General features: G+C 39.4%; 2 protein-coding genes across 4 annotated transcripts; one reads left to right on the top strand and one right to left on the bottom strand.

Moving 5' to 3' along the window:
- Nucleotides 1–1,482: 1,482 nt before the first annotated feature.
- dhdh.2 (dihydrodiol dehydrogenase, tandem duplicate 2) lies at nucleotides 1,483–5,796 on the bottom strand. Its single transcript, XM_088641823.1, has 7 exons — nucleotides 5,635–5,796; nucleotides 4,667–4,778; nucleotides 3,967–4,130; nucleotides 3,541–3,793; nucleotides 3,073–3,197; nucleotides 2,664–2,814; nucleotides 1,483–1,718 (listed from the first exon to the last, which is right to left on the bottom strand). Exons 1-7 carry the CDS (start codon nucleotides 5,722–5,724, stop codon nucleotides 1,609–1,611), a joined length of 1,005 nt encoding a protein of 334 aa, XP_088497949.1. The 5' UTR covers nucleotides 5,725–5,796; the 3' UTR covers nucleotides 1,483–1,608.
- A 491-nt stretch (nucleotides 5,797–6,287) lies between these two features.
- Nucleotides 6,288–19,091, top strand: LOC148659505 (tubulin polyglutamylase ttll6-like). 3 transcript variants are annotated; one of them, XM_088641817.1, is made up of 16 exons: nucleotides 6,288–7,255; nucleotides 7,578–8,010; nucleotides 8,281–8,321; nucleotides 9,793–9,911; nucleotides 10,308–10,438; nucleotides 12,375–12,531; nucleotides 13,204–13,347; nucleotides 13,739–13,824; nucleotides 13,972–14,197; nucleotides 14,685–14,869; nucleotides 15,615–15,803; nucleotides 16,377–16,524; nucleotides 16,713–16,961; nucleotides 17,286–17,580; nucleotides 18,144–18,366; nucleotides 18,744–19,091. In XM_088641817.1, exons 2-16 carry the CDS (start codon nucleotides 7,706–7,708, stop codon nucleotides 18,754–18,756), a joined length of 2,511 nt encoding a protein of 836 aa, XP_088497943.1. In that variant the 5' UTR covers nucleotides 6,288–7,255; nucleotides 7,578–7,705; the 3' UTR covers nucleotides 18,757–19,091. The 3 variants fall into 3 exon arrangements, with proteins under 3 accessions (XP_088497943.1, XP_088497941.1, XP_088497942.1); XM_088641815.1 differs by having other exon boundaries at nucleotides 6,289–7,255; nucleotides 17,324–17,580; XM_088641816.1 differs by having other exon boundaries at nucleotides 6,295–7,255; nucleotides 17,351–17,580.
- Nucleotides 19,092–25,476: the final 6,385 nt, after the last annotated feature.

The following is a 25,476-nucleotide window of genomic DNA, read 5'->3' as shown; positions in this document are numbered from 1 at the left end:
CATCTTACTAAAGTAAAGCTTCATATACCTGTACTAAGGATTGGCATTTTTCAGCTGCTGATCTTTAAGTATAGTACTCTTTATTCTCTGTGATAGATAATGTAAAATTTAGGAAATCCACAATCCTTGTTACTGTACTGTATATATTTTTGAGTTGGCATCCTTATATACTGGATGTGTATTGCTCAGTTTGAAAACTCATCTCAGTTAAAAAAAAATGCTGGATTCCAGACAGTTATTCTCTGGTATAAGAGTGAAGAAAGGCTGTTATTTTCTGTGGTTTAGGAACAGATCTGCATTTTGGAAAAACTAGTATTGCCATCAAAATTTCCTGTGATCTAGAAAGTGCAGCTTTTGAAGTAATATTTTGCCTACACAAATTATGTACTGTAGTTCTAACAGATCATAGAACATGTTCAAAGATATCTCAGCAACAGAGTTGTGACCCTGCTTGGTAATGTGCTATCAGTCACCAGTTTCCCATCTTCTGTAAGTCTTAGCCTCAAATAATTAATGTAACTACTGTATGCAACGGTACTGAAATATTGTCATTGTACTAACAGATTTGTGTAATTTCACCTTTGTTTTGTTTTTGCTTTACATTTACTGTTAAACTGAGCTTTCCAAAGAAGTATAGCTTATAGTGCGTCTGTAAATTTAAACTAAGGGGTCCTGATTTTAAATGTAATATTAATTTTACTTTTCAAACAAACACTCCTTAATTTCAGGTTTTATTTAAAGGGAGAATAAGGACATACCTTTTTTCCATTTTAAAATACACCAGGTGGATGCTGCACATTGGTGGTGGTGGAGGGGAGTCCCCATTACAGCGCTATATAAGTGTAAGCAATTATTATAATTATTATAACGGTCTCCAGTATTTCTGAAATAGCACATAGCACCCATCTGTAGCAGATGCCACCAAGTAGTTTCCATTTTTCAATATCTTACTCATTTAGAAGATGAACTTCTTCATATTACTAACCCAACCATGGGGTACAAATCTAGGCATTCCAGCTATTATAAGGATAGACTTTTATCTCTGAAGGGTTTGCAACAATGTTTTAGCTTAAAAAAAACAAGAGCAACATGACAAACAGCTGAGATCCATACAAACTATTAACATCTAGTTAATAGGAGGTGGAGTGGTGGCTCTGTGGCTCAGGATCTGCGCCTGTGGCTGGAAGGTTGCTGGTTCGTATTCCGGCAAAGGAATCCTACTCCGTTGGGCCCCTGAGCAAGGCCCTTAACCCCAACTGCTCCAGGGGTGCTGTATGAAATGGCTGACCCTGCGCTCTGACCCCAAGCTTCTCTCCCTGTCTGTGTGTCTCATGGAGAACAAGCTGGGGTATGCGAAAAGACAAATTCCTAAGACAAGAAATTGTATATGGCCAATAAAGTGATCTTATCTTAACATCTATTATGTACCAAGATCCAAAAAAGTAAAAAAATATCCAAAAGATTTCTCTGCGGGGAAACAGATTGAATGTAAGTGATTTCACTTTAATGTTAAATGGAATGCACTGCTTAAATAGGCATCGGTTGTACAGGACAGGGCTGGTTTATTGTGATCCCAGAAATGGAACGTGGAAGTGTGGTGCTCCAGGCTCAGACACCATCTTGGATGTACACAACTCCAACCTGGCTCCTGGCTTCATCCATGATTTCGGTCAGGAGAGCAGAGTCAGCCAGTGTCATGCGAGGGCTCTCCTTAAGACCTGGAAAACAGCATCTTTCGTTAACATCCCACATTAAACTGCGACACACTTTTTTTTCTATGCTCTATTCATCCAGAATGGTAATGGTTCTTCAACTCGATATTTATTGCGATAGCTTTCAACCAAGAATCATCTGTAATTAGAATGAAAAACAATTGGGGGCTGCACAGCCTAGATTGTTTTTGTATTAGGTATTGATTTGATTTAAAACTCGTGTCCGAGCAATGATGAAATAGCCATGAGTTGTTTCACAACAATTGGTTTTATATTTTCCAGCCTTCTTGTGTTTTATAGAACATACTTCTATTTAAACAAGTCTGATGCTGTTTAAGATGGAAGTTCAGTTTTCAAACCTATGCTATAGGAAGCAAAGGAACAATTAAAGGTTTATTCCATGCTGAAAAAAGAAGAAAAACAACCTGAAGAAGGCTCCACAGCAAAAACATTTCTTTTCTTCGTTTCTCAGCATGGAATAAAGATTTGCTTCTTCCTTTGCAGCCTATGCGTGCTGATGCAGCTCCCTATTTGAACTAATGTAGAAATCCTAGAAAGTGTATTGAAATTGATTAAGAATTTAGCACAGAGGTAAGTGGTTACTGATAAGGGCAAGACAACTAGTTAGGTATCCTTGATTTGTGATAAGACACCTCTAGCCTTCTGAATTTATAAATATTCAGGGGTGGGAACAAGGTCTTGAGCGTCTCAGGTCCTTCCTTGACTAACTGAACAAGTAACTTGCTAAAATGACGGAATCAGAAATGTTTGTAAGCTTTAAACACATGGTGATTCAAAGCCTACGGCTTTGTGACTTCCACTTCCTGCAGGACCAGGTCTGACCATGACTTGATCCAACCCCGGACAACCTACGTCCAAACTAGTATCAAACACTAGTCCTAGTCCTGAATTCAAGCCTGTCTTTTAAGCATCCCAGAAAGTGAACCATACCTTTCAGTAGACACTGACGGACCTCCTCAGCCTCATAGCGCATCCCAGTGCTGTTGAGGAAGTTCAGTGGCATAGATGGCTCTGGCAGTGGGTACTGAGCCTTCTCACCGTTCACGACTAATGTTGTGGGGCACCACTGGTGTTCTGGGATCTAGGACGACAAGCCTGAGAGCTTTAAAACACTGATCAGTGCCGAACATGAAATCAGGGTAAAAAAATGGATAGCATTGGATTTGCCCATCCCTTGCAAATGCATCTTCCACCAGAAATGCATTAAAATGTCATCTGCTGCTTGACCAGTGGAAGTAAAATTCAAAACATCTGTCCTGCTGCTCAACAGATGTACATGATTCAAGACAAGGGTTGTGCCGTCACTGCTTCCCAGCCTATGTGCTAAATGTCAGCATACCTTGATGGTCCCTTTTGTGCCAAAGATGGTGGCCTCATTGGACAGCTGGACAGAAATGGAGCATGTGCATACAGCCATTCTGTTCCTTGAAAACTTCAAGACTACAGCCATTGCTTCGTCAACACCTGAAACATTGATAATAGCATGTCCGTACTTGATCACCTCCTTCACGGCCCCTACACTTCATGTTGCTGAAAATTATTCAACACTTCAACATTTTCTTACTTTCTTGCATGATGCTGAAAATGAATATTGCGAAGATAAAATCTGTATTCAAGCACGATATGAGCAACAGACATTTCTTTCTAATTACACTTCTTCAGTCACACCACATGCCAAAGAGAGTGAGACGGCGACAATGACATAGCAAACAATCTATCAATCAAACATCCTGTAAAAGGCATGTGGTAGTTTTTATGACAGAGCAAATGATCTTTGGTCCCAAGAGCACAGTACACAGCTTCCTACCTGTATTCAGACAGACTCCAGTGGCATTAATGGACTCAGGCTTCTCTCCGTTGAAAACCATGCACACGAACTGCAAGCAATAGACCCCAATATCCAGCAGGGCTCCACCCCCCAGCTCCTTCTCTACGGCCCGAGGAATGTGTTGCAGAGGAGCTCCAAAGCTTACGTCCACCAGCTTGACCTCCCCTATAGCCTCCTGGGCCAGGAGATTGCTGATCTTGATGGACGCTGGGAAGAAACGCGTCCACACTGCCTGAGGGAGGAACAAAAGAAACCATACTTATGCATACTGTCCAAGTCCAATTACACGGTGGCATCAGTTAAATCCAAAGGCTGCGTTGCACGAGCACTTTCCTGATCACCCGAAATGCTCGCTAAATCTCTGCTGCATTCTCCAAAACAACTGTGTGTCCGATAGAGACTAACCTCCATTAGAAACACATCGTTCTCCTTTGCTGCCGCTATAATCTGCTGCACCTCTCTGGAGTTCATGGCGAGGGGTTTCTCGCACAACACATTCTTCTTGGCTCTTAGGAATATGAGGCCCACCTTGAGGTGGTGAGGGTGAATCAGTCCAAGATAAATCACATCTGCCAAGAAAAACGAGCTGCAATTAAACACTGATGTTTGATGTTTGTGGATGCAAAACTGCCTGCTTAATAACATGAAATGCTATAAACACGTTCCACTTCCCACTTTTTAACTATCAATCTCCATGGATGGTTTCGTTTCAAATAACGCCACACACTGTTCGCTGTTCAAATTAGAGACATCTTTCCCCAGCTGAAAGAAAAAGTTAAATAAAACAGAAATAGCTATTTAAAATCACAATTCAGGTGGACTGATTTTTATTTTAAACTTTGGGAAACACTAAATGACTATTGTGCACTTGCTACTTCATTGACTTGGCTGCCATTTTTATCCTAAGCAACCTCTTTTTGCACCCATTGATATAGTGTGGTCGACAGGTAAACCTACAAGAAGATCTATATTTCTATACCATCTGTCAGATCGCTCATTTCATCACTCTGTAATTCCCTCTTACTATATACCAGGCTTTAATTATTTTGGAGAGCAGAACTGTGCTGTGTTCAGATCTGCTCTTCACAGTCACCAGGTTACCCACCTATTTCTGCATCCTTGGCCAGTTTCTCGTAGCTATCGTAGGCTCGAGGAATGCCATGCCTCTGAGCAAACTCTTGGGCACGCTGGAGGTCGCGTGCTGCTACTGCCACAACCTGAGAAAAACAAGGACCTTCTCAGACTGACACTACCAGAACAAACTTTAAATGACATGTTGGTGTTACTAGAAGCAAAACAGGATTAGGGTCTTGCTCTGCTTAGACAATCCTATAGAGAAAGGATGGGGGATGTGTGACCACTGTTGGAAATCTATACGTGATGTTTAACAAACACGTTAGAATTAAATTCAGTACACATGCAATATACATGTGTGTGTGTTCTTTCAGTCTGTAATTAAGTTCAATTCAAGTTTATTGTCATTATATTAATATAATTAATTATATTATTTGAAAAATAGTATTTGATAAAGGCAGTCCGTTGTTTATCACCATTATACTAACTATGGGTTGATACAAAATTAGGAGTTTTAACAGTTTTTTTTGTTTTAAAATATTTTAGTTTAGTTTTAGAAATGGTTCATATTTGTGTTCGCTTTGAGAAAGTGGAATAGTTATGGTGCGCTTTTATTCTGATTATTACGGTCAAACTGTGACTTTTACGTAACCATCAGAGCAAGCTCAGCACATTTCAGATAATTACAGAACTTGCCATAAAAAAAGAAATTCGCGCACTTTTTTATCGTTAAATAATTTATAATTTACCAATTAGCGAACCAAGTGTAATATGAGGACTCTAACATTTGCTCTGTTTTGCAAGTATCACTAAAGGTATTGGTTGTAGTCATGTATACAGTTAGAACGTGTCATTTTAAAAACATGGAATATATTGTTTAAAACCTCGATACGACTTTTACTTAGAAGCCTTCTAAACGCCTGGAACCTACAAAACATGCAACGAAGAAACGTGCAAGAACGCTGCACTGAAAATATCAAACCTTTTGAAGCGACCTACCTCATGGTCTGCCGGAGGAAGTGTTTTCAAGGCCACAGTGAAATCGTGGCTGATTTTACCTGCACCGCAGATCCCCCACCTAGTTGCCATGTTCTCACTGGACTGGTTTAAGTATGAGTCGGAGAGTTGAGACTCTGAACATAATCACTGCCCTCAGCGACAAATTACATCTCCAGCAGGTGGAGCCAAACTTCACTGGTCCTACAATTACCATTTCCAATGTGTTTTTATTTCACCTTTTTGTTTTTACTAGATTCACATAGAAGAAAACAGCACACCGCTAGAAAGTGCATAAATGTTTACAGCAATTCTTAAGTTGTTCAGTTATCTGAAAACAAGATACAACCACAAAGAATATTTTTAAAAGTATCACTTTAAAAAATATTTAAATCGTTACAATTATTGCCAGGATTATTAGCGTTATCATTATGAAATGTATACACTAATACCGCAGTTTAAGATCTTTCTGCCAGTGATCAGCAAGTGCCAGCCTTTCTGACACTGTAGGTGTTATGGTAGTTTATAAAGAACATTGACATTAGGGAAAAAAATAAGCCTCGGCGCTGTGATGTATTGATGAGACTCGGAAAATTTTAAAATGCATACCGTGAGAAATGCAAAACAGTTTTAGGGATAAGCAAGAATCATACAGTAAGAGGACAGTAAGGCTATTACTGCTGTTTCGTACAGGGAGGTTTTGAATGCTTGTTGTTTGTACTAGCTTCATCATTATGCAAAAAGCAATATAAAATGTACGTGCGTACAATGCAAGAGAGGTTAAGTTAATGTAAGAATGTATCGGACGTCTGGAGTAGTGCGCACAGTTCTGGTCAGCGCTTTGCACGAGAGATCAAGAGTTCAAGAAAGGCCCGATAGCAGCAACATGACTTATTCCAGTGCTTACGGAGATAAAGTTGAAGGAACCAATCTTTTAATTTTAGTTCAAGATGTCTAAGCGGGAATCTCATTTAGGTCTTCAATATTTAAAGGGACCTATTAAGGTAAATCACAGTTTATACATTTATTATATTTATCAAATTGATCAATTTAAAAGTGAGTTTTACGACAATATTAGAAATACGTCCACATATACGAGGCTCCTGTATGGCTCTTGTAATTCGGGGAATACATTAACAAGGCACATGGCGGAGACCTCAGGAACCTTCTTCGAACTCTAGATTGTTTTCAATCCATAAATAAGTAGCATTGATCGGCTAAACGGCTTATTTTCTCATGTTAGAAGTTTTAGCTGTTGTATTGTTATTTCGTTTTTTTTTTTGGACGACATAAAAATAAATAGCGAAAATGAGTGAGATGCACTATTAAAGAAGAACAGATTCCAGAAGAGGGCGACAAAGTCTTTGTGTGCACCTATATGTGTAACTACTTTAAAAACCGCATTGTCACACGACTTGAAGAAGAGCTATAAAATATCATTTATTTGATGTTAACGTGATTTGGTTACACACACTCACAACTGAATACAAGCCAGCGTGAGACTTCACAAAACTCATTCCACAGAGCGCTTGGCGTTCTTGTTTCCAAGGTAACGGAGGTGTGTTGACAACGAAGCAGGAGGGTCAGGTAGGCTGGGGGTCCCTAGCTGGTCAAAACACGGATGGTAAGCAGTTAAAAAGTATTATTGTTATTATAAGTCCTATCTTAAGTGAAACAACAGTACAAGAGCAATTACAATAATGCTACGATCGGTTATCTTTGCCTTACGGTAAAAATCTATACGTGCATTAGATAAAGAGCTCGGGGTTGTAAGAAACTTTATTTTTCCATTAACTCACAATTAATATCTCTAACTTCCAGAATTCATTTTCTAAGCAAATAATTAATCGGTAACCTATAATTAATCGGTACTGTTTGTGGTCGTTTGCGAATCTTGCGTGAAAGTTAACTTTCAAGTGAACTTCTGGTTTCTTTCTCTTTTTTAGGTGGGAAAACGTCGGTATAGCGATTTAACGCTTGCCATAATCAAGTCAACGCAGGGCGCTTGCTACACCGCTTAGTTTCGACCTCGCCTGCCTGTTGGATGCGGTTTGATAGGTCTTGAGTGAACAGAATGAACTCGGGTTCGGGGGCAGAGAGTGAGGCAGGAGAGGAGTCTGGGAAGGAGGAGGAAGAGGAGGACGGAGACTCGCTAGTTCAGGGGTCGGGGGGGGAGCGGTCAGGGGTTCCTGAGGAAGAGCGACCCCAGAGATCTCTAGGGGCAGGGGCAGAAGCACAGGAGGACCCCAGGACGGGAGAGAGGGGCGAGGAGAGCCCCAGAGACGAGCAGGGCCAAACACCTGTCAAGAGACCCGGCGGGGAGAACAGCAGTCCCACGTCGGACTCCCACAGGAAAATAAAGAAGAGAAAAAAGTCACGGTAAATTGCACAGTTTCTCTGGTGCAAGTTACCCTAGTCGAAAAGCAGTTCGTGTCGTTGTTTTAAAATTTAATAAAGCTAGAAGATTTATCTTTGTGTCTTAAGAAGAATCTCTGTAGCCCAAAATATTCATGGACCATCACCAGCAAAACTTAATGTATTTTTTTCTTTTCAAAAAGTCGTTGTAATTTTATTTAAGGGTCACTTGCACGTATGTTTTTTTATATTAAATATTAGTGGAATGCAATCTGATCCAGTTTTTATTTTTAGGTCCCTGGGAATAAACCTGAGTAACTGCAAATATGAGAGTGGTAAGGAAACCTGAGAGATTTTTTCACAGTTTGTTTTTCCACCTACTTAACCTCTTCCGGTAGCAGGCATTTGAGCTCTATTATCCTTGACATTCTTCTTATATGGTGGAGGGTTGTTTTCTTTTAGAATGAAGGAGCACGTAAAATGAGCTTGAACACCTGTAGTGTTTGAACTATTGTGTCAAAGGTACCCTCACATAGCTGTAACATCTGTTTTTGGTTTGGTTTCGGATTGCATTGAGACCTTTTTTGCTGATTCATGGTGAGCTGGGGTTGCACTTCCAATTTCAAATTTAGTTTAGTTTGTTCTCTTTGGTTCTCACTCTTTCTAATTTTCCCAAACTCCATCTTCTAGAAGTGTTTTATTTTATTTAGTCAAAATTTTGTATTATATGATTGGACAAAAGTAAATCCAACTATGCCATATATTTCTATGGATTTTGGATAGCAGACAGGAAGATTGGACATTGCCTGCAGTAGTGGAAATGTAATATTGAACTGTTGTCCCTCCTCGAGGTGTCATGTTTTACCCTTTTGTCCACCGAAGAAAGGAGTGTCTGGCTTGTGTGTCCCATTAAACTGGCACAAAGAGATCCCACAGGAGGCCATGTAAGAACCTTGATAATAATAATAGCTTACACTTATATAGAGCTTTTCTGGACACTCCACTCAAAGCGCTTTACAGGTAATGGGGATCCCCTCCACTCACCAGTGTGCAGCCCCACCTGGATGATGCGACAGCAGCCATAGTGCGCCAGAACGCTCACCACATATCAGCTATCAGTGGGGAGGAGAGCAGAGTGATGAAGCCAATTCATAGAAGGGGATTATTAGGAGGCCATGACTGGTAAAGGCCAATGGGAAATTTGACCAGGATGCCGGGGTAACACCCCTACTCTTTTCGATGTCCTCAGAGAGTCAGGACCTCGGTTTTATATCTCATCTGAAGGACAGTGCCTTTTTACAGTATAGTGTCCCCACCACTGTACTGGGGTATTAGGTAACACACAGACAGCAGGGTGAGCGCCCCCTGCTGGTCCCTCTAATACCTCTTCCAGAAGCAACCATAGTTTTTCCCAGCAGGTTTCCCATCCAGGTACTGACCAGGCTCACACCTGTTAATGTTGGTTAATTAGCCCTATACAATTTCTTGCATTAGGAATTCGTCTTTTTGCATATACCAGCTTTTCTCCATGGAGACACAGACAGGGAGAGAAGCTTGGGGTCAGAGCGCAGGGTCTGCCATTGTACGGCGCCCCTGGAGCAGTTAGGGTTAAGGGCCTTGCTCAGGGGCCCAATGGAGTAGGATTCCTCTGCCGGCCGCAGGATTTGAACTGGCAACCTTCCAGTCACAGGCGCAGATCCTTAGCCACAGAGCCACCGCTCCGCACCTGCTTAGCTTCAGTGGGCTGTCAGTTGTGAGCTGCAGGGTGATGTTGCTGCTGATATGTTGATGTCTGTGTGTTGGCAGTGAGAAGAGCCGCCCAGGCAGTAGGCCTGAGGGAAGCAAGTGAGAAGGAGGACTGGATTGTCTGCTGGACAGACTTCTCTGTCTCCATGGAGAGAGTCAAGGACATGAAGAGGTACCAGGTATGAGAGGCTAGAGATCTATGGACTGTTCTTAGTAACACTAAACCTAATGAGTCAGGTGTGTAATTCTAACACTGTATCACTTTTTCCTAAAATACCTTTATCTTTGATTTAGATTTATAAAGCTGCTGTATATTGTTTATAGTAATGCATATATATATACAGTATATATTTATGCATTCAGTTTTAATTTTTTGAAGAGAAACACCACTTTTTTGAAAGTCCACTAAAGTAAGATTTATTAGTACCTATAATTTAATACCACTCTGCATGAAGAAAAATATTTCCTTTAAATGTAGATTTATTCTGCTAAAAGTTCTCAATGGAATTTTAGAGAAAGGGAAAAAATAACACTGAAGATAATTTGAAATCACTTTCTTATTTTTTTTTAATTAGAAAATAAACCATTTTCCTGGGATGAGTGAGATTTGCCGCAAAGACCTGCTAGCCAGAAATATGAACAGGATGCTGAAGCTTTTCCCCAAAGATTACAACATCTTTCCAAAAACTTGGTGCCTGCCATCAGAGTAAGATATAATTATGATGATGATAATGATTAATAATAATAATGATAATAATGATTTTGCTCATGCCTTTGTCTAAACAAAACTGCAAGAATTAGCATAATGCAAATATAATGTTTTAATGAATTAAACCAGCAATATATTGTCATACAAAAAAAGATGTTAAATCTACAAAATAAGGAGGCTTTTCAATTAGGTAATGGAATCAGATCCTGACACCAGCCTGCTATGCAAGCAAATTATAAAGATTAATGATTCCACCCCCCAAAATTAGGGATTACTGATTTAAGCTTGTCATGTCTGTTATTCCCCAATAGTTCCAACATGTTGGAGCTAATATTATTCATAATACATAATATTCTCCAACAGCTTGATAAAATAATAACCAGACCCAAGCTTAGAAAATCATATTAGTTAACAATAAATAATACACATGCAATAATTCAATATTACACAATCTACAATACTTACACTATGAACAAATGTTTACAGATCTGTAAATGTGAGTCCCCTACCTTCTGTTTACTGTACATAGGAAATTCTAGAATTATATCCTTATAATCTAGGTATAACAAAACCTCTTGACAGCCCAAAGACAGAGAACATCAGTTCTAATACAAAATTTGGATCCTAACCAGAACTAAATGTCCCTCTCTAAATGGATGCTCACAAAGGAATGGGAACCAATACATCCTAATTTAGGACAGATGTTGTTTTTTTTGCATTGTGATTAGAATAAAAAAGCTGCTTCTCTAATAAAGCTCAGAGCCCAATACTCCTTCAGTGTTCAGATTACCTGGGCAAAATCTGGTTTTGTCTGAAAGGCATCCTCCCATGGCACAAATATCTGGTGATGATGAAGCTGGATAATGATAATGTTGCTTTTTCTCTGTTCTTGCATCCCCTAAAGTCTACATGCCTCTACCTGTATTTGTAATATGGTTCATCTCTACAGTTAAATGACCTCCTTAGGAGGGGTTGAATATGAATATTTTTTAATATGGCTTAATGATTTAACAGTGAAGTTGATTAACGCGGGTAAAGTATTAGGAACACTGCTTTGATTATCCGTACTTTTGGCCATCTTTACATGACCTATAGCTCAAGGACAACAAAATAATAGCCATTGTTTCAAACCTTTAGAATGAGGCAATCAAGCTGAGAATTGTAGACAAAATAATTCCAACTGAAACTTAGCTGCCCCCCGTGTCATAATGATATTATACACTTAGAAAAACAACACAAGTCAGTTCATATAGTAAATGTAAGAACAAACTTCTAAAGACCTAAAAGTAAAGTTTGAAAGCAGTCCAAACAACAATACTGAATCTGAATACATTTTGAATCTAAAGGTAGAATGATAGACAGCAAAGTAACAGTTTTTTCATTATGTTTTGTTGTCATTATGTTCGGATGGTGTTTTTAAGTCATAAATTCAATGTTGGATCTTTTAGTATCTTAAGCTAACTTATCCACACTGTGAATGAAGGGGTTATCTTATCTTCAGGCTAAAGACACTGTCTTCTAACTGCAGAAAATGATTTCTTGGTGAAGATGATTGTAGTGAAAGAGAGCAGAGTACAGTACTGAAGAGAGAGCAGTAGGAATGTGGGTGAAAAGATTACCGTATTATAATAGAGGATTATCATCTTCGTTGAGCTTCAAAGCCCATATTCACATCCCCTATCACCAGTGGCTTTGACATGTGAAAATGTTTTCTTAAGACGGGAAGTTTTAAAAAATTTATATGAAATGCTGACAAAAACATAAAAGAAGGTGCCAATAGCACTTAATTATATTGAGAGCATAATTCATCTTTTTCAAATCATTCTGAAAATGAGAGAAAGAGTTCAAAATAAATACCTATTTCCAATATCAATACCAGTATTAAGGGGAAAGAAATCAGATCTGGTTTCAAAATTCTCCTCCTACTTTGCAGTTACGTTGATTTCCAGGCATACTGTCGGGCGAAGAGGAACCAGACGTTCATCTGCAAGCCGGACAGCGGCTGTCAGGGAAAAGGAATCTACATCACCCGCAACCTCCGGGACATCAACCCTGACGAGCACATAGTCTGTCAGAGCTACATCTCCAAGGTAACTGCTTATCTCCAGGGTAACCATCTGTCCGCAACAGCCTGGCTGGCAGCATATCTGCCTGTCCACATTGCTAGAGGAAGGATGGAAAATCTACTACCATGGATGGGGTGGTGGGGGGGGGCAGCAGGATTGCAAAACCAAACTGTTACTGGTGTTGTAGAAGCTTTTGAGCCACAAATAGTCACAAACAACAATTTCACAAAAGGAAAAACACTGCCATGAAATATTTTCCTTATTAGAATTGTAACATATTATATCGCAGAGTGTTGAAGCAAACAACAGTATTGTGTAGGGATTTATTTAGACCTCTTTGACCACATTTGGCTTTTTGTACCATAATGAGTACCTGAAAAGCATAGGTTGTTATAGGTGAATTAGGGGGTTAAAGTTCAAATAATAATCTTGTGCTGATCACTCACATTAGTGAGAGTAGTGTTCTTAAAATATTCAAGAGTTGACTAAAAGTTTTATATTTTAAGTTGTAATCTTGTTTTAAAAATAAATACCATTTCCTTAACATTCATTGATGGCCACAGTATATCTTCCTGAATTCTTAATCACTACTATTGTTCCACATTACTGCTTAAGTTGGGGGCTCCTGTATAAACGGATTGGAAAGTGGTTCCCTCTGGGTATAAAAAGGATATAAACTCCTAATCTCTGCTGCAGCCCTTCATCATTGATGGCTATAAATTTGACCTGCGTCTGTACGTGCTAGTGACCTCCTGTGACCCCCTGAGAGTGTTCCTGTACCAAGAGGGGCTAGTGAGATTTGCCACCTCCAGGTACAGCCATCCCCACAGCAGCAACCTGGTAATGTATCTTCTCCTCCACAGCCTTCTGCCTCCCTTGTGTATGTGTCTATGCTGCTGTGGCTGTGTGCGAATGTGAATTTGTAGTTAACTAACACCTTTGATATGCAACACACTCTAAATCTGAGAGTGAACAAATCATTCTTGATATTTGAAATGTACATTCCGTGTAATTTACAATGGAGATTTGGGTAGACAAAACTAACTACAGAAGAGATAATTAAAATAAAGATTTTCTTAAGTGGTGTAGTCAATATGATTCAATAGGATTTTAAAAATTATTTATGTAATGTTTAGTTCGTCACATCAGGTATATTAACATTATGTTTTTTTCAGTATTAAAATTTAGTCAGTGCAAAGTCTCTGCTATGTTGTCTCTTTCTTTGGTCTAGGATGACATTTGCATGCATTTGACAAACTATGCCATCAATAAACATAATGACAACTTCATCCGTGATGAGGAGACAGGAAGCAAAAGGTCAGCATCTTGCAGGAGATGGCTCTATTCAAACATTTTTTTTTACTAGACTTCATTTACATTTCATGTTCTTCTTGCCTACTACAATGTGAGCAGCCTTGAATCTGATTTGAATCTGGAAACGCCATCTTCCCCTGGTCTATATAGGAAGCTGTCAACTTTAAAGGAATGGCTAGAGCTTCATTGCTATGACATACAGGCACTGTGGAGCAACATGGAGGATGTGATAATCAAGACCCTGATATCTGCCCATCCCATCCTGAAGCACAATTACTGCACTGGTTTCCCCAACCAGCTGGGACCAAGTTCCTGCTTTGAGATCCTGGGTTTTGACATCTTGCTGGACAGCAAACTGAAACCCTGGCTCTTGGAGGTATGCTGGGGGTTATCCCAGTCCTGCAGTATCTTATTACTGTTCGGATGTTGAGTTTTTCACCTGGGACGGCCTGATTTATTTTCACATACCTTTTTTTAGGAATGGGGTAGAAAACAACATATTGCCCTGTCATTTAGAACGTAATATAGATAGGAACAAGTAATACCGTAGGTTTATTCCATGCTGAAAAGAGAAGAAAGAAAACACGATGTTTGGGCCGTGGAGCCTTCTTCAGGTGTGGAAGACTTCTTCTTTCTTCTCTTGCAGCATGGAATAAACCTACTGTATTACTTGTTCCTTTGCAGCCTACGTACTGTATGCTGACGCAGCTACCCACCTGTTATATAGATAGTGTGTTTAAAAGGTAGTGAAAGGGGAGTAAGTACATTGTTGTGTTTTAGTGCTAGGTGTATATGTTGTACAGTACATACATGACTTAATATGACAAAGCGAAACTTGCTTTCTCTTGGCTGTCCCACGGCAGGTGAACCACTCCCCCAGTTTTACTACAGACTCTGAGCTGGATCGCCAGGTGAAGGAGGCCCTGCTCACTGACACACTGCGGCTGCTCAACTTGGGTGTCAACGATCGGCGCAGGGTCCTGGAGGAGGACAAGCGCAGGGCGAAAGAGCGCCTGCTGCAGAAACACCAGCCCCCTTGTAGATCTCGGTACAAAGCAGCTCTTTTGTGCCTTGCCCTGCACTAGTCAGCTTTATTCACCAGCTCTACTGTAGGACGAAATGAACAAGTATTGGACTGTATTAAGGTTTCTCACTTCTGGGATTTTAATTCAAGACTATTCAAATATAGAAATATATTGATCCTTAAAATAAATCTAGGTCTTTGGGGTTTATCTGGATAGTTGTTAATTTTTTGGGGGGGAAAAAAATCTAACTTTACAGGTACTATGTTTGTCACAATATCAATCTAGCACCATCCGTTAATCATGTAATCTTTTGTCACTGCTGGGTGATTTAAGTTTTTCTTTTTTTATTGCATTCAATCATTTACTTTGGGCTTAAAATAAATGTATAGGACAAAAGGGTAAACTAAAAGAAGAGGATTAATAAATGTAGATAAAATAGTCAAGTTCAATGTATTGTTTCCATAACCTACTTATAGGATTTAAAAAGCAACTGAACATTATAAACAGGGTCATAATATATATACTGTATAAACAGTAAGGCAACACCACTAATAGTAGATATATAAAGGCATTAAATTACAGTGATATATATTTCAACAACATTGTAGCCTGTAGAATTGTACACAGGTACTAAAGCTACAGCTATACTCTAGCAAGTGTTCATCAAAGGCCAAAGGAGAGATTAATTGTTTCAGGTGGAAATCTTGAGTCAATCTGGATTACTAATTCTCTTGATGCATGTTGCTGTTGTTTCTTTGCTGTCCATAGGAGGGAGCTTTTTTTGAGTACTCAGGCTTCTTGGCTTGCTGAGCAGGAGAAGCACGAAGAGCAGCACAGCGGGGCCTTTTGTAGGATCTACCCCAGGATTGATTCTGAAAAATATGACAAGTTCCTCCAGCACAGTGTCTCCCTCTTCCAGGAAACTGTAGCCTCCAAAGCTAGGGAGGAGTGTGCCAGGTAGGGAACTTTAAAAAAATGGGTGCAGTCAAAGATGGAGAAAAGGTGATTAAATAAATAAATGCAGATAGGGGCAAGTAAGGGAAACTTTCTAACCTACATGCAGATTTGTAAATAGAAAAATATGCTTCTAAAGATTGAATACTTTACTTCGTTTAGCATTAAGATACCTGTTTTAACAGAGAGTCATCAAGCATTCTCAAGAGACAGTGCTGTTGAGGACAGTTGAAACTGAAGATATTCTTAAATATTATAAATGCTTTCTATTACTACTTTTTTAGGAATGCATTTATGCACTTTTACCGTGACATGGCAATTAAAACAGAAATGCACTAATTTAAGCAATGGTACAGTGTTACATTTGACACATTATTATTCAATATGAATTCACAAGAAATAATGACGCCCAAGAATCAGATGCATTTGAGAATGATTAAGCTTTAGGATAGCTGAGGTGAAAGGAGTTGGTTATCATCAGACCTCCAGAGCTTCAAGAACTCCATTACTTGCCATAGATTTCACTGTTAAACCAGCAAATCTTTGCAGACAAGGGTGTCCCTGTGTGCCCCTCAGGAAGATGCTGGAGGAGCTGCAGGTGAAACAGGAGCTGGGTGGAAGGATTCCGCTCCCAGGAAAGCGAGGCGGCAGGGGGCAGCAGGGAGAGTCTTCCGGGGAAAGAGCCATCAATCGCAGAATCACGCAGCACACAGCCCCTTCCATTGTGAGCACACAGCACAGTCATTAATCATTAGAAGATTAAAGACAAAAGGGGTCCATCAGCCGATTATTTCACTTCTTGCAACTTACTAACAAAACTGCCACACATCCTTCCCAAGGGCTCTAATTCAATAAGTCTTTCTCATTGTTGCTCTCTGTCTGTGGTTTTCTCTTTCTTGTCCCCTGACTCAGTGTCCAAATCCTGTCTTGCGCCCCTTCCTGGGACAGGGGCAGGAGGCCAGCTGGGACTCTTTCAGCCCAGGACTGGTTGTTGAGGAGGAAGAGGCAGAGAGGCTGCAAGGCCTAGAGCAGCGTGAGAGTCTGTTGAGGGGACTGGGGGTGGTGGAGTTGGTCTATTGCCTTCTGCAGGCGGGAAACATGTACAGCAACCCTCGAGAGATTGCGAAGCAGCACAACCTGGATAGCCCATGCAGAAGGAAAGTAAGTCCTATGCTGAAGTGATAGGTAACGATAACCGTTGTTGTAACATTTTGGCTACACATATGTAAACCTTTCTGTAATATTTCTTTAACATCAAGGAAGACAGCTGGTATAAGGCATATCAAGCTTAATCCAAACTAAGCTTTGTATACTGTACATCTTTATCTATTGTGTCTAAAACACAGGCCAATTCTACTTACTCTAAAATAATACAAACGAGATGAAAGATAAAAATATATACGGTTTTTCATAGCAGTTTAAATACAAACATTTGGATGGTAAACTCATAAAATTGCAGCAGTTTCCCTTTGCTTTTGTTTGCAGGCATCCTTGAAAATGCATGGCTTCTCTTCTCCACTCAGAGTGCCTGGTCTTGCCTCTCCTTCCAGGCAAGCTGCTGCATACCCAGTCCAGCTGCAGCCCCTGCCCAGTGGCTCCCAGCTTCGAGACCTGTCCAGCAGGGCCCTGCTGCGTGGCCTAGCCAAAATTGGCCAGAAGCAGCTTCACAGAACTTTGAAATGTCCAGGCGAACGAGACCCCACGCAGCTACCTTTGGGAGTGGCCAAGTTGGACCTTTCACTGCAGATGGATGGAACCAGCATGGGACAGAAATATCTGTGTAAGAGCTGTGATTCCTATCTCCTGAACAACTCAAACCTTTCACTCCAGTGTTAAATGATAATTTCAGTGGTCAGGTAAGTTGAAATTCTGGAAGTATTCAGGAGAAGAAAAGGTAAAGTATTTTACTAATATGTCTTGCAAAGTATGCTTAGAGCATATTCTGCAAACAACTGCAAAAATACATCATTGTAATAATGATAGGACATATGATATAGTTTGGGTGGGTAGCTGCGTCAGCATGCATGGGCTGCAAAAGAATGAGTAATAGGTTTATTCCATGCTAAAAGGGAAGAAAGGAAACACAACTCCACATATGATATGATGTGAGAGGTCATGGACATATGATATGACAAGTAATAGGTTTATTCCATGCTGAAAAAAAGAGGAAAGAAAACACAACGAAAAAACACACTTCCTATTTTATACTAGATATTCTTTCTATTTCATGTCAAGCATGTGAACACTGTAGCTTTTCTCTTTATCCACCAAATGAGACTCTTTCACCTAAAGGTAGCTGCCATGTTTCTTTTTTGCTTCCTTATGCTGTGGATTCGCTCTTAGCTGGCTTTGTTGGGAGATGGCGCTGTCGAAATGTGCTTGCGGGGTCCATGGAAAGCTCTCCCAGTGTTCCCTGTGGTGCCGTGTCCGGTTCCTTGGCTGGCTCAGTCTCATGTCCAGTAGGCCTGCACCTCAGTACCATTCCAGAACCCCCTCGTTCAGCCCCTGGCACCGATACATCTATGTTGCCAGCCGGCCTGGAGGAACTAGAGTCCTCATTCACAAGGTTGGCAGATCCTGTGTGATCTTTATTATTCTTGAAGACATTTCTAAACTTGTTGTTCAGTTTCAGTTTTGATCATGCCTCCCAATGAAAAAACTAAATATTATCTTAAGTCAGATATCTCAGACACTAAATATATATCTGTCAAATATAGCCATGTGTTATTGAGAAAATTACAAGTTAGAAGTTAACAAGGTAAAAAAAAAACAGTCCTAATATTTTACTTAATATTTGTGTTGTAAGCATCTGGAAACCCCAAAAAAATATTTTAACAATGAGAATGTATTCTGAGCATTCACCATGATGGTAATTAAAAAAAAACTGAAATCCTGCTCTTTCTTATGTTAAATATTTTCCTTTTTTTCTGGTCAAATCCACAGGAGGCTGAAGTGACAGGGGGGGTATTTTGCAATTGCATCCTGATCTTCTGGAATAAGAGGGCCTGTGCTTCAGGAGGAGCCTGGGACTGAGACAGCTACTGACTGGGGTTTGGGGACAATGTCTGAAATTGACTTCAGGCTAAGCCATACTTCCCTGTATCCCTTTAAAACTGTTAACACCACAGCCAAAAAATACTTGCCATATAACCACTTTCTGTTGTGTATTTTTACATACATGTCAGACATTTTTTAAATTAATGTTTTGTACTTAATACATTCTTGCACCTTAGAATGACTTAAAGCAATTCAAATATTTTATTGTAATTTAATTAAATTGTAATTCACATACTGGATGGTTGAAAATATTTCATTTTTCCCTGCTTTTCAAATCACTATGATATCAGGACAACTGCATGCCCTGTATCTTTCCTGCTACAGATCTTGAGAGATTTATCTCCTTTCTACAGCCAGAATGATTTACTGTACATATTCTGTGCTGTTTAAATCTCAAGGAGTTTACTCGTAGGGTTGATTTAAGTACATATAAGGACAGTAATGATCTTACTGAAAAGATTACATGTATTAATATGGATTAAATCTGTTAGGTCTTGCGATAACACAGCACTACCCCATACTGACGAACAATGGAGGGTACTTCTGTCTCTCCAGAGTGCTTGTTTGACAATTGACATTCATCTCCAGAACACACTTCATCAAGTCACTGAAATTTTCTCCACTTGTAACATTTTTACTTTATTTTGACTATGTCAATAAATCTAGATCCACACATCCATCTTCTAACTGCTTTATCCTATTCAGGGTAGCAGGGGAGCAACGGTCACAAGGCATGATATACCCTGGATGGGATGCCAGTCCTTAGCAGGGCACACACAGACACACACACACCAGGGCCAATTTTCACAGAAACCTCTTAGCTTACCAGGACTGTGGGAGAAAATCCATGTGAGTACAGGACCTCCGTGCAGATAGCAACCCAGGAATTGAACACAGGGCCCCAGTGCTACAAGGCAGCAATGCTAATCACTGTGCCACAGTCCTGCCCCAATAGATCTACATTAATGTTTTCAGTTTTTGCACTCTTATATCTTGATTGCTTTGAAAGGAATAGAATGAAGAGGATTCTACTTAAAAAAATAATCACTTTTTGTGTACATTGAAAGGAATAATTTTTAAATGTTTTTTAAATTAATTGAAGGACTATTATTTAGCTATAGCATGGTTGTGACTTTATTATTTTTTTAGCAAAACGCCCTAAAGCAATACATTTGACTCTACATTGTAAAGTAAAAACAACAGAGAAGAAAAAGCACCAGTGAAGGCCCCACAGCCAAAATGTTTTTGTTTCTATTTTACTTTTTACTTGGCAGCGTGGAATTCACCTGTACTTCTTCCTTTGCAGTTTGCACCCTTACAGTATCTAGCCTGCAACTCTGAATTCCTTTCCTGAATTCCTGAATTCATTTCGTAAGTAACACACATCTTTTTAGAATTTTATGGGAACTAACATGATTATTAATTTTATGTTCATACGAAATAAATTATCAGTCAACAACAATTGCAACTCCAGTATCCACCCAGCTGGGGGGGGGCAGAGTTGGGCTCAACAAAGTAATGGGGGCATGCCACTGGGTACACTCCTGCAATCTCTGTGATCTGCTTCACACATGGAATGAAATGGATGGATCTTTTTAGAATATAGTGCAGTGACTTACTTATCCACTAGGAGGAGACAGTGAAAGCTAATTATAGCGTGACTTCTTTGTTAGGGCATGCTGGCTCAATAGAAATGTACACCATACTGACAAGCCCCTGTCTACAAATCCTGCTGAAAGCAACACTAACCGCATGACTTTAGCATCCTTTATGATTGAGAAAATGTTTTTTTTTTAAACTGAAGAATAAACAGAATGACTATTGTAAAGATTGTCCATTTACAAAATTCAGCTTGAAGGAATACAAACATACTGTCTCTAAAAGGCAGATTTAAAGACCATCTAACACTGCAGATTACAGCACAATTTAGAACTGGCCTCAGGGGGCAGGAGGGGTGTTACATGACCTGAAACAAGATGGCCATTTAAGTTTTATCTCCGCTTCACCTTTATTTTACTAAAATTCCTCTGTTTCATTTTACTTTTCTACTAATGGCATCACTGACACTTCTCCCTAACATGTCAGAGACGCTAGAGGTGTGAGATGTTACTCTTTTTGCAAACACCCCAGCGCAAAAGAGCACCTCAAAGGAGAAAGAGAAGATGAAAGAGAAAACTTCCCACCAAAAGGAAAACATGCCACCATTCACTACTCCATACTGGTCAAGATGAGGGCGCTCAGTTCCCTTTACACACTGTTGATGGTCACCTTGACTTGATCCCCACAACTCACTGCATGAGTCCCGGACAAACTTGGCAAAACATGTTGATACTAATGAGACAGGAAATAGAATTTAATTACACCTTAAGTGGAAGATGCAGGCCTTACCCAAGAAAGCCAACAGAATACTTTAGACGGCAAATAGAACAGATGCAGAATAAAACTCATGATTTGGAAAATAGGGGATGCAGAAAAATGAAAACTCCTAGGGCTTCACACCGATTGCCAAATTTCTTACATCAGTGCTGCCAAAATGGCTGGCTCTAATTCCCTTGGATACAATTGTGCCACTTGTTAAATTGTGGATCTTTTAAAAAGAAGAATGACTGTTTTGCTAGTGTTTCTGGGGGGGGGTTGATAACTGTCCACTGAAAGTTCTGTTTTTATTTATAAGAATGCCTGCAACCTTAAACCAGACCCAGCGTTTTACATTAACTAACTAGCCCTTTCAACACCATATTATTTTGGACTACTGCCATAGCCGAAGTGCAATTTTAATTGTCCTCATACCTTCCTACCCCATGGCCAGGGTGTGATAATAATGACGTTGTGCAAACATCATGCTGACAAGGTGATATGCCTGTATTATCGCCCGTCATATCGCTTCCACTCTACATATATTATTCTGGAAAAAAAAAGAAAAATGACTGCATGTGCTATAGAATATTGGCACTATAATATTTCCACGGTGAGATGAACAGGCAGCTACACAAGGCTAATTGTTTAATGTGATTAAAGAACATTCTTTTCTGATTACTATAACATATGGTGAAATGTACAGGACACTGACTCAGTTTAACTTTTTCAAACTAAGAGTCGAAGAATTTTATTTTCCCGCTGGCAGAGCGCCATTATGAAGCCGATGTGCAGCACGCACAAGCGACTACTAAAACTAGTAATTCCCTAGTATTCAAATCGTGAAATACGCATTGTTCTTTATCAGGAACAAGTTAAAGGTTGATTCCATGTTGAAAAGAGAAGAAAGGAAACACAACCCTTCGACTGTGGAGCCTTCTTCGGGTGTGCCTTCACGTTGTTTCCTTTCTTCTGTTTTCACCCTTGTAACTTGTTCCTTTGCAGCCGTATGTTGATGAAGCTACCTACTTGAACTTGTTCAGGTGGGTAGCTGCGTCAGCATGCGTAGGCTGCAAAGGAACAAGTAATAGGTTTAGTCCAGGCTGAAAAAAAAAGAAGAAAGAGAACACGTTTCAGGCAAGGAGCCTTCGTCTTCTATTTAATTAGTTGGCTAGCTTCAATGTAAAATTCTTATCTGTCGAGATGTCTGCGTGTTGAATCAGATGGCGCTTCAAATGTGCTTTTTTTCTCAACTTATAAGGTAGTTTATAATGTAATGAAGTACCACCAGACTCCAGATCGTTTTCTTCTGGTTAAAAGCCGACTCCCAGAGCCCAGAAGTACCCTTAAATTTTAGAGATCTTACCTGTTTGTTTTATCAGCAGGTCCCTCAGTAGCAAGGTATCTTACAACTAAAGAATAAAGTCACATTTGAGAATGATAGCTTATAATAGTGACAACGTAGATAAACACAGGCTTACCCACAATAAAGCCAAAACCAGTCAACAAAATTATTTCACTCTCTTGCATGCCTGCACTACCCAGCTAAAATCCATTAAGTGAAACTAGTTTGAACCAGGTTAAAATTAACAACAACAAAAACGATCACTTCCAGTCGGTTCGCTGAAGTTCTACAATGAAGTATTTTGGGTTCACCGCAGCCTTTTATAATCATGGTGCTCTCATTTTCTTAATCTAGTTAGTGCAGTGTATGAATCTTATCATTGTTGATCTTGGCATGTATCAATTAACACACAATAGGGTTTCATGACTCCTTTGTTTAAATTTTTGGATAAGACCGATTAGAAATGAGGACCAACAAAAAAGGAAAGACACAAAAAAGGAAAACATGACACACCCCGATACTTGACAGTTATCACACAATAGTAGCCCTATGAGTCAACTTGGAATCCACATACAGCCGCTGCCCCTGGATTATGCCCATTAGAGTCTACTTGCTATTTGCCAGACAGAAGGTAAATAGTGAAGCTATCCTGTGACAAAATCGTTCCGTCTGAGTTTTAGTGTAACAGGTGGTTTTGTCTTTTAAATTTAATTTAATTATTGCCATAATTATACAACAAAAAAAGTAGAGACACCAAGAAGATTGTTAATTGTATTTCTTAGTATTTACAATAACCCTGTTACTTGTCAATTTACTGCAACTATCTTTAGCTTTTACTGGGTAACAGGACACAAATTATACAAATGGCATGGGTGATTCTAACCTGTAGGAATCTATGAATGGAAAGACTTTCCATGTTCATGAAGATTCTTCTATGTCCTCATTAAGACAGTACAGGGAGGGAAAAAAGTATATAACTTGAAGTCAACAGGACTTCATAATATGAGGCTTACAACATAATTTTAAAACACAATATATTTTTTTTAATTCAGTTTTAGTTACCATACCGCAAAACATATATTATAACTTTAAAAAGAATTCAAAGAACAGCACGGGAGCGTCATTAACTCCTGCATTAACATTTAATTAACAATTAACATAACTGGAGAACAATGTTCTTTGTTAATTTAGGAACAATGGATTTATTGAGAGCACAACTATAATAACACAGTCCATGTTTTGAAAGCTCTGATATTAAATCCAATTTAAAATGAGATGTTTTTATGTTTTATCCATCCTTCCATGTTCTATTTTCTTCCAATTCAGGGTCACAAGTAGTCCATAGCTTATTCCAGCATGCAAAAGGCACAAGGGGAGCCACCAGTCCATCACAGGATGGACACACACCAGGGCCAATTAACCATCCAGTAGGCTTTAGGGCTGTGGGTAAAACCCATGTGAACACAGGGAGAACATACAAACTCCACACAGAAAGCACCCAAGATCAGGAATTGAACCCTGAGCTCCAGCACTGCACCACTGTGCCACCCTCTTTATAGTTTCTGCTTTGTGAAAAAATTAACATGAAACTGAAACATTATTGGAGAGAAACTACAGTGGGAATCAAACTCGCTGAACATTTTCAGTTTCCCACCGACACCAGAGAGTTCCTTACATGAGGTGTCCTCTACTGGAGCATGCTTGGAAAGGCTAGCAGCTCTTACAAGAACAAGTAATACAGAGATGTTTCTAAACCTGAACATCCAGCCCTTCCAGTGACAAGTAGAAGCTAACCATGTACTTGCTTTTGTGGGAGTGGTAGCCATATCACTCACCGCAGTGACGGGGTTAATTGCGTGACAAGGAAGCAATAGGAATAACACAATGAAAGCAAGTAACATTTTCAGTAAAACACACAACCTGCCGGTCCAGCAGATACCTGAATATTGCTATGTGGAAAAAAAAAGTCTATTCAAAGATGTATATGTTTTAACACTTATTTACTTAATATCTACTTAACTTTGTTTTCAGGGATGAAAAACTGCCAATAATACTATAACTTCCCTTTTCTGTGTTTCTTGCAATATTTATCCTACACATTTTTTCAGCATTCTACAATCCATGGTAATGTGGTGCGTCGGAGACAAACATTTTAAATTGGAGGAAATAAATAAATACAAAAACTCATAGACCCACTACGATCAAGCTAGCATCTGATTTGCATCTGTCTCTTTCCATGACAGTTACAAATAATCTGCTAAACTGAAAACAGAGTGTATGTGTCTATCCTCTGGGACTATGTAAAAGGCATAAAGTGCTTCATATTGAGATTTCTTTAACTCTAAATATTCAAGATGAAATAGCTACAGAGTTAGAGATTAAAGGTTACTCTTTTTTGCCTTTTTTTTAATTGTTGCTCTGTCCATGGTTACATCTCAGCAATAAAAGTCAACAGACTGTTTTTTTGATTGAATGAATCAAAGAACCTGTTTTCCGAATTGGAAGCATTATGTTTTATTTTTAGCTAAGAGAAAATTTTACTCTTGTTGTGATTGTCCATTCAGAAGAGTGGACAATCGCAACAAAAGCAAAATTTAAACTCTTTGAACCATCTTTGAACTCTTCACAAATGTTTATTTTTCTGTGGTTTTCTGTCCATAATACCTAGTTCCCATCATAGCTAGTTTGTCTATTTTATTTAATGTTTTAATGTTCTTTCTTCTGTTGTTTCTTCTTTTCATAGTGTAAGAAGTCCTTGGGGGCTGCATTAAAAAATACACAATTGCAGCCTCGCAGTGCTGGGGCCCTGGGCTCAATTCCTGGGGCACTATCTGTAAGGAGTTTGTATGTTCTCCCTGTATTCGTGTGGGTTTCCTCCCAGTGCTCCTGTTCCTCCTACAGTCCCACAGTGGTAGGTTA

The sequence above is a fragment of the Lepisosteus platostomus genome, chromosome 7 (genome assembly GCF_059453375.1).
Source record: "Lepisosteus platostomus isolate fLepPlt1 chromosome 7, fLepPlt1.hap1, whole genome shotgun sequence".
Classification (NCBI taxonomy): domain Eukaryota; kingdom Metazoa; phylum Chordata; class Actinopteri; order Semionotiformes; family Lepisosteidae; genus Lepisosteus; species Lepisosteus platostomus.
Note: the sequence above shows the minus strand (reverse complement) of the source record. Positions and strands in the feature narration are given on the sequence as shown.